This window comes from Triticum aestivum, chromosome 4A (genome assembly GCF_018294505.1).
Source record: "Triticum aestivum cultivar Chinese Spring chromosome 4A, IWGSC CS RefSeq v2.1, whole genome shotgun sequence".
Lineage (NCBI taxonomy): Eukaryota > Viridiplantae > Streptophyta > Magnoliopsida > Poales > Poaceae > Triticum > Triticum aestivum.
Window position 1 is genome coordinate 620,208,376 of NC_057803.1, and position 9,809 is coordinate 620,218,184.

General features: G+C 45.6%; 1 protein-coding gene across 1 annotated transcript; it reads right to left on the reverse strand.

Moving 5' to 3' along the window:
* Positions 1-250: 250 nt before the first annotated feature.
* LOC123084093 (putative disease resistance protein RGA4) lies at positions 251-8,279 on the reverse strand. The gene is made up of 3 exons (XM_044505875.1): positions 6,808-8,279; positions 5,164-6,027; positions 251-401 (listed from the first exon to the last, which is right to left on the reverse strand). The coding sequence occupies exons 1-3, from the start codon at positions 8,277-8,279 to the stop codon at positions 251-253; spliced, it is 2,487 nt and encodes an 828-aa protein (XP_044361810.1).
* Between the last annotated feature and the right edge of the window lie 1,530 nt (positions 8,280-9,809).

Below are 9,809 nucleotides of genomic sequence, written 5' to 3' on the forward strand. Positions count from 1 at the left end.
GGGACAGGGGAAGAGAGCCAAGCCTCAGATCTGACGAGGAGAGGAAGAACTCCGCGCCGTCGCCGTCGCCGCCACCCGCCGTCGTCTCACCACCCGCGTGGTCGAGGCCGCCGGCCAGAGAGCACCCGCGAACGACGCCAGCCGAGATGGCGCCGCCGCCCTAGATCCGAGGTCATTCTCGAGGGAAGGAGCAACCGAGGCCTCGCCGCCACCATCACCGGCGGCCGCGCGAGCGAATCCGGCGACTTTCTCAGGTGGCGGCGAGGGAGGGAGGGGAAGGAGCGGCGGCGCGGTGGGGAAACCCTAGACGCCGCCCGTGTCGCCCGAAGCGAACAACGCGGGGGCCGCGAGCTGGACGCTTCAGCTTCACCGCACGGCTCCTGGCCACCTCTGGACTCCAACTGCAACCATGGATGGAAGGTTCATTTCAACTGATAGCAGATTATTTTTACTAAATGTCCACCATGGGTGTAACGAGATTTCAGTGATTCTGTTTGCGCAGGCTGATACAAACTTATATCTGAATTACAATTCTATTTGATGAACGAGGACATGAACATGGGGTAGTGGATCCTCTAACATGAAGAAGGGAAGTCACCTAAGCTACAGTGCAAACTAATGTAAACCAGTGAAGAAAAGTCACGGGTACTATAGCGAACACTGTATTTGTCTACTGTAGCAGGCATTATACACAATTGCTGTTGATATAAATAAATTTAAAATTAATTTTATTGCATCATAATTTTGTTTGTATGTAATTTTTGTAAATGTATAAAGTAGATTTGTAATTTGCAAATTAATTCAAGTCATTTTAGCCTTAATCATGTGAAGGAGGAAAGTTAGGTAATTGTAACTTAGCCCAATCACCACACGGGCTGAGCCCAATCACCACACGCAGGTGGGTCAGTCAGTTTCAGGTCTTGGGCTTCCTGGGTCGAGTGCTCCTTCGAAGCTAGCTTTGACCCATCAGTGCTCTTGTCTGTTGATGCACCAGGAGCTGGGGGCACGACAACGCTGTTGCAGCAAACTGAGGCTAGTTTGGTCCTCATGTAGATGTAGGTTGATAGTGATACTACTGTATTACCGATTACGGAATAGTACATAGTTATCTTGGTTGACTTCATCACGCATCTTTGGTAAGCGTGTCTCGATCTGAGATGGTCAGTACGGAAAAGTGAGGTGCTAATTAAGTTCGAACAAACCTGTTTTCCCTATTTAACTTATAGAACATTTTTTCTACTTTGCGTGAGTTTTCCTGGTCAATGTAACAGAGATTAATGTGCTCTGTGAAGGATTCAGTTCCATATTTCCTACTAGTACTCATACTTCAAAACTTAGGTGATCCATTTATATCTAACTCAGGGGGTTCATTTTGTAGTCACAAAGTTATTCATAATAAATAGCAGTCTTCTGGTCAACCCAGCACGAAATGAAGGATTCATGATCAATCAACTAATATAATGACTTCCACCATTCGTAGTCACCAAGTTATTCAGAAGTAAAACTGACATCAACAAGTTATTCAGAACTCGAACTGGTAGACTTAACAACAGATCGAACTTACATACAACACTTCTGACATAGAGTAGTAACTGTATAGCATGCATATTCTGACTAAATTTTCAACAGAATCAACGGAACAACTGGTTATACTCGGCAACAATACCCAGAAACAGAGAAAAGGTTTGCGAATTTGACATCCGCCAGGAAAACCCACTAGTTATACTCAGCTCGAGTATAAAAACCTATGGGACAAAAAACCTGGCGCATCAAAAATCCACCCTACCAATCAAGTATGTACATAAAAGCAGTACAGCACAAATCAACAACCAAAAAACAAGATTACAGCGCCTGAGAGGTATTTGCCGCACTAGCTAGCTAGCACCATCGATTCCCTTCATCAATCCCTGTGGGCATGCACCAGACGGACTTTGAGCTACATGAGAAAAAAATCAGTGATCAGAAAGTGCACTGAGTAGTAGAAAAAACACATGAGACTACATGCTGCAACGACACTTAACAATTTGTCAAAAGGCCGTACGCACAAGGCTGTTTTTGGAAACTCAGTTACCAGGTACGGTTATCAGAAAAATGTTGCTCCATAGACGTTTAATTGTATGCAAGAAGGGTGCATCAATGTATGAGTGCACTCGGAAAAAGACTTTGTGTAAACACACATACCTTGTTTTCACAGGCTGATCGTGTTTCGCCGATATCAAGAAGCTGCCTCTTATCACTGGCTGCAATAGTCCCTTCAAATTTCTACAGTCCTCAATCAACACATTTTGTATTTCCGAAATGTCATCTGCTCCACCAATCGAAAAAAGGCGGTTACAAATCCGAATCTGTAATTCCTGGAGTGATGAGAGACTACTGCTCCAAAGGTGACCTGGAGTGGATATTATACCCCAACAGTGTGCTATATTTAGTGAAACCAAGGATTGGAGGTTTTCTAGGCATCTGGGAATTGTTAGAATATAGTTCGGGTTTAAAGATAGAGATAAGTAGATCGAATAGGTTTAAACCATGTATTACTTATCTTGTACTCCAAGCCTCTACCCCTCGTGTATTCTATATATACCCCATATGAGGGTCAGATCAAAACAACACAACAACAATATTCATCTATCCTATAGTTTCTACATGGTATCAGAGTAGTTTGTCCAACAACGCCGATCCTAGGACCTCCAACCACTTCCGCGGCACGCCGCCCCTTGGGGAGATTAATCTCCTCTCCCCGAGGGCGCGGCACCCGATCGATCAAAAGATTTGATCGGTTCTTTAGATTAGTTTAAAACTTTAGATTCAGATTTCGAAACTCCTGTTAGATCAAAATTTTCTCTAGCCACCAAATAAATCCCTCGACCCACTAAATCCGGTGAAAATCAGTTCAAAAATCGCAGCGCTATCAAGAACTCCAACGACTCTCGTTGGATCCCGCTGCCGTCAGCGGCAGTAACGACGGCAAAAGGGCAACGGCAGCGCGCGGTGCATGTGGCGGACACACCGTGATCAGCGGAGCAAGCCTGGGCGCTGGCGGTTCAGGAGCAGTCGCATGCATAGCCGGGCGCTGGAGCAGCCGGCCGATGCAATCGCTCGGCGGGCAGGGCCTAGGCAGCCTGGTGGAGCGGCGCCACGCGCCCACGCGGCCAAGCCCTCGACACCAATCGCGCCATCACCGTCAACTTCGATCAAGCTGAGAGATCCAGGCGCCGATCCGATCTACTTTGGCTTCCTCGACTACACCCGCGTGTACGCGATACCCGGCGACGCCACGGCATCCACGGCAACAGCTGCACGAGCGAATTCAGGTGAAGCGACGCGTATGATGGTGACGATGCTACGGCGATCTTAACCACGGATCCGATTCGGGTCATGGAGGCAGCCAACAGCTGCCGCCGCCGTCGGGGCTCCCTGAGACCTGATCTGTTCCGGCAGCCCCTACATCATCCAGTCGGCCGCACGCGTCTACATGATCTCAGCCGGCCAGCACATGCATCGGCTGGCGCAAACTTTGTCGACCCGATGACCCGCATGATCGGCAGCAGCAACTTCGTGCATGCGCGCCGTAAGCATCAGCCGCTCCTGCCGTCCTGCGGCACATCTACTCCAACACCAACGGGTGCAAGTTACGGACATGCATATGTTCTAGCCATGCACTCCCGTACGCAACACATTGGTCCAGCCAGTGGCATGCAAGCTTCAGCGACGATACACAGTTTGTGCACCGTGAGTCGTGCACTGACGGCAGGCAGGGCGAGGAGGTATCGGCGACCCGTGCACATCATCTGGTTCGGGCTCGCGCATCTACGCCAAGCCACCGGCAAGCATCTATATCGCCGATCTTTACCTGCACGGCTGCACCGTAATTGTCCAGGCGGTAATGATAGTATCTTATACCTAAACCGGTGGCTCACTTTTTTTAAGTAATGGGGAAGAGGATTGAAACATGCCAACACCTCTACATCAAGCCGAACATAACACCAAGCTGTATGACTACATCGCGCCAAACAATTGACTTCTTCGACACGACATGGCATCGACACCCCGTCGTCAAAAGGGACGCCTCCAAGCGACGCATCATCATCGACACGCCGGCCATCGCCGACACTACATCGCCAAGGTCTTCATCAACGTGGTCTTCATCAATGCCATTGCCGACACTACATCGTCAAGGTCTTCATCAACGTGGTCTTCACCAACATCATCGTCGACACACCGCCGCCACCTCGTCCATAAGATGGACAACCAGCGTCCTCTGGCAGATTTTTCTGCAAGAGGCGAACACGATGACGGCAATGACCGCGTCACGACGACGGCATAGACCACGTCATCCACGACGGCATGACTGCGTCGACACGGCGTCACTACATTGACGACCCCTACATGGTCACACGGTTCTGGCAAAATTGATATGTACTCGATGGGCTTCCTCCAGTCTTGGCAAAACCGGTTGACTCATCGCTGACGACACTCTCTGACATCCGCAAAGTGTATCGTTCACGTCCGCCAGCTCCGTCATAGCGTATTTTTTTGCGCCTCCAGCTTTATGCGGCTTCATCATCCACGACGACTATACCATCGACCACGACTACCTCGACCACGGCAACAACATGATCGGCTACCTCGACATCGACATACAGGTCTACGTCTACGACAACTCATCGACAACAACTCCAGTCAACAGCGTTCGAGTCGTCGCTAGCGTCCACGCCTCTCCCGCTGTGACTGCGGGAGGGAATAGAGGAGAGACAAGGAAGGCACCGGAAGGGGACGCACTCACCGCCCCAGGTGTCGACCCATTAGAGATGCAGGTGATGATGGTGAAGCGGAGAAGACGACGCGAGCACGATACTTCAAATCCAGTCGCAATCGTCCGTTTCACTCCCGCTACGACTGAGGGGGAATGTTAGAATATAGTTTGGGTTTAAAGATAGAGATAAGTAGATTGAATAGGTTTAAACCATGTATTACTTATCTTGTACTCCAAGCCTCTACCCCTCGTGTATTCTATATATACCCCATATGAGGGTCAGATCAAAACAACACAACAACAATATTCATCTATCCTATAGTTTTCTACAGGAATAAATGCAGAGATATCCCCACAGTCTTCTAAGTGGAGACTTTGGAGGGACGATGGTAATAAGTAATAACACCAACCCCTCCCAGCTGATACCCTTGCAGTCAGAAATTTCCAAATTCTTCAGAGAAGAAAAACCCCCAAACCTTTTATCGTACATGAACAATTGCGGACAATAGTGAAATGTAATACTCTCAATGGCAGGTAGATATTCACTTTGTCGAATAGATTTAAGGGATCCACAATATGAAATGCGCAATTCCTGTAGAGAGGTAAATGGAATACTCTGAATGGTTGACAGTTTTCTGCAGTAACTGATTGTTAGGGAAGTGAGGTTGGGGAAGACCTGTCCAGCTTCTCCAATAGATGTAAGAGATTCACAATTTTTAATATGCAATTCCCGTAGAGCAGGAAGATTCCACATTTGTAGTTGGATGGACGTGAGACTGCCGCCTATCAGGAAAAAGTTGGTGAGAGAGCAGCATTGGATATTGTCAGTGAGATTCCCACAGCGACCATCTAGCACGAGCTTCTTGAGAGAGGGGGCAGTCAAACTCGAGTTTATGTATCTACAATTCAGCACCTTGAATATTTCAAGGCAATGAAAATCCCCAAATCTTTCGGTTCCTAATGATATTAAGCTCCAGCAATTCATTATTGCAATTCTCTTGATGGCTGGTAGATAAGTTGGATGTAGAAGTTGTACGAGACTTGATAAACTGTCGCACCCATCAATGATTAGATCTGTCAGGGATGAAAAACTAGTGCTGCCATTAAGTACCCTGAGTCGACTACAATGAAGAAACGAAACGGATGTTAAGCTTGACAGGCTTTGTGGGTTAAACCAGGTCGGAGAAGCAACACCTGGATTCCCGTCAAGGACTAGAGACTTGATACTTGCAGGAGGTTGTAGATCTCGAAGGACTTCTATCTCGTTTTCCTCACTGACAGAAGTGGCAATGGATTTTTTATCCAGATTTCTCCAATCCAGCGTCACCTTGTCAAAACATTCCTTATTCTTTAGTTTGGCTTCTGCTGAATGATCCTTGCTTAGCTTGTAAACATTGTTTATCACCAAATGTCCACGAAGTTGCTCCATATTTTTTATCAACCTACATCCTAGTCCAGACTTATCTCTGGCTGCATCAATATTTAATCCATAATATTCTTCTGGAAATCCTCTAATATTTGGACCATATTTAAATCCCTGCGATTCAAATCTCCATAAGTTGATCAACCTATTGAAATCACTGGGCAAGCTTTCTACCCGGCATTGCTTGACACATAAAACCTGCAAATTATGGAGCCTACAGAATGTTGTAGGAAAACTGGTGACAGAACATGATCTGGATATCTCAAGGTATCGAAGATGCTTCAATTTGCCAATGCTAGCTGGTAACTCATTCATGGTTGCACAAACAATCACACGCATACGCGGAAGTTCATTGCACCAATCTTCCACCAAATGAGTTGGGGTTTTTTTATTTCCCAAATGTTTGTTGCAAAGAAGGGTATGAAGTTTTTTGTACTGGCATAGGCTCGACAAGTCAGAATTATATATCTCTTTGCCAGTGAGTACTGTCAAATGCCGGACATTCCGAGGAATCCTTTTGAAGTCAACCGTCCTTTTCACAATGAAACAATCATCCTCGGAAACTTTTTGTGCCATATCATGCAACAAGTCATGGATTAAGTATTTGCCTTGAACTTCTTGAAAGAAGGACCGATTTAAAAGGTCATTAAAGTATTGACAACCAATATCTTGAAGTGGAACAACACCTTGACATTTCACAAATCCTTCTGCTGCCCAAATTTCTGCTATGTTATCCTTTTCAAACTCCTTATCTTTGGGATACACAGCACAAAATGAAAAACATCTCTTCAAGTGGAATGGTAAATATATGTAGCTCAACCGTAGAGCTGGCACAATTTCAGTCCTCTCTTGGTCCAACTCCCACAATTCACTGTCTAGTATATTATTCCAATGTGATGTACGAAGGTCATCCTGTAACATACGTCCAAGAGTTCTAGCCGCTAAAGGAGAGCCTTTCAATTTAGGAAGTATATTTCTACCAATGAGATCCAACTCTGGAAAATCATTGGAACTCTCAGATCCAAACACACACAGTTTGAAGAAATTCCAAAATTCATCATCCTTTAAACCCTCTAATATAATTGGCTCCATTGTGCATACTAAATCAGCAACTTTTGGAGATCTGGTGGTGACTAACATCATACTTCCTTGTAGCACATTTTTCAAAGGTGCACAAAACCTCTTCCAGCACTGGCCATTTTCCTTCAGAGCATCATCCCACAAATCATCAAGGACAATCAAGAACTTTCTGTTGTCTAGTATGTCAGAAAGAGCATGCTGAAGAGAATTAAGATTGTTAGTTGTTGCCTCTTTACCGGGACATGATTCTATAGCCTCTTTAGTTAGCCTCTTCTCGTCGAAATCATCTGAGACGCAAATCCAAATCACTGTGTCATAGTGAGACTTCACTTGTGGATGACTACAGATATGTTGGGCCAGAGTAGTCTTTCCAACACCCCCACTTCCAACTATCGACAAAACAGGAAGATTGGGTAATCTTGATTCATTAGCACTACTTACCCACTTGTGTTCCGAATGACTGTGTGTAGGCACACCGAGCACTCTTAATATGCGCTTTAGCTCCATGTGACGACCAAATATTTTTGTTTCATTGGGGAAAGAGCTAGTCTCTGGCCTGACTGTTCTGTCAAACCGTGGTGTCAGTTCACCCAACCCCTTTTTATCCAGGCGATTGGAAATATGATCTAGCCTTTCATGGATATCATTCACATTGATGAAGCTGTTAAAGAAGTCAGTAATAGATAATTGGCTTGCATTGCCCTCCACTATCACCTTATGGTTGTACCATCTCAGCTCGTCAAGAAGGTCTTCAACATCATAGACTACATCCTTGAGTTTTGGAAGGAGCTCGGCCACGCCATCTTTGTGGCTTCTCCACTCCGCTCGATTAATGGGGTCATACATTTCCGGAAGACTGTCACTGAGGCGTTGCAAGACACTCTGCAAGTGAAATAATTTATTTTGAAACCCTTGCTCCTGAGTGCCTCTCCATTTGGATGAAATAGTAGATCTAGCCCACTGAAAAAGATTGACATACTCATTGATTCCAATAGTGACTGTAGTAATATCCGTTATATCCATGGTGACGAGAGTGTGAACACTTCCTTTCTCCCTGTTGACAACCCAGGAGACAATGAGAAAACATACTCCCTCCGTCTAGGTGTGTAAGTCATCTTACATTGTGCACCTCGACCAAGGCGGAGAGGAAAACGAGAAAACTTAATGTCTTTTTGCTTATTAATAGCATTGCATGCAATGAACTAACCAGTGCATGTCATGTTTGGTAGTCTCAAGTCATTGAAAGCATGCACGGCCCACGTCTCTTATTGGTTGATATGTCACAAAACAAGAAACGAGGAGGGAGTTAATGTCCGTGCCTAGGTGTTTTGGGATTATTTGGTTTTCGTAAGGTGACTTACACATCTAGACGGAGGGAGTATGTTTTGTGATCAGAGGATGCTAATAACAGAATAAATACGATAAGCTAGATGTGATGCAATCAAACCTAATTACTTCTACGGGCTTTCTAAAATGATAGTGCTTTTATTCTTGAAATCTCAAATGGCATATATGTTTCACAAAAGGATAAACCTGACATTTGGGGATACCTCGAGCAATGGCCAGCATCTGTCTGATTCAGATCTCCAGGCATTCCAATACCACGGGACTCCGAGTTCCTAAAACATTGGTATGGCGAGCCCAGTGTGAGTAGAAAATACACCTTCTTGAGGAAAAAGGGGGCATATATAATTTATTAACCTCATGAAGGACTCGTGTTCATAATCCATGGGTTCATCCGAGGACTCGAACCTACTGCTGCTACCGTGAATCACGATTGAAGCTGTAGAGGTCCCAAAATATATCACAACCTTTTGTACAAAGGAAAACAATATTTCAACATGCTGGTGTAATCATTTAAAGCAGCCGCCTGCTCTCACTAGTAGAAAACGGGCCTATTGTCCCGGTTCATAAAGGCTTTTTGTCTCGGTTCCTGAACCGGGACTAAAGGGTCGTTACTAATGCCCTGACCCTTTAGTCCCGGTTCTAACCAGAACCGGGACAGATGAGCCTTCACGTGGCCTGCGCGCTGAGCCCAGGCTGGAGGGCCTTTGGTCCCGGTTCGTGGCACCAACCGGGACCAATAGGCCTCCACGCGTCAGCATTTCTGTGGCTGGGGTTTTTGTTTTTTTTAAGGGGGTAGGGGGTTTTTGTTGGAAATATGCCCTAGAGGCAATAATAAATAAGTTATTATTATATTTCCTTGTTCATGATAATCGTTTATTATCCATGCTATAATTGTATTGATAGGAAACTCAGATACATGTGTGGATACATAGACAACACCATGTCCCTAATAAGCCTCTAGTAGACTGGCTCGTTGATCAATAGATGGTTACGGTTTCCTGACCATGGACATTGGATGTCGTTGATAACGGGATCACATCATTAGGAGAATGATGTGATGGACAAGACCCAATCCTAAGCCTAGCACAAGATCGTGTAGTTCGTATGCTAAAGCTTTTCTAATGTCAAGTATCATTTCCTTAGACCATGAGATTGTGCAACTCCCGGATACCGTAGGAGTGCTTTGGGTGTGCCAAACGTCACAAC

What these genes read in the sequence shown, in the direction of transcription:
- LOC123084093 (XM_044505875.1), bottom strand. Translation starts at nt 8,279, where the DNA reads ATGGATATAACGGATATTACTACAGTCACTATTGGAATCAATGAGTAT. An exon ending in TTTAATGACCTTTTAAATCG is followed by an intron (nt 6,028 to 6,807) that starts GTCCTTCTTTCA and finishes CACTTCTGTCAG; the next exon opens with TGAGGAAAACGAGATAGAAG. An exon ending in AAGGGTATCAGCTGGGAGGG is followed by an intron (nt 402 to 5,163) that starts GTTGGTGTTATT and finishes CCATGGTTGCAG; the next exon opens with TTGGAGTCCAGAGGTGGCCA.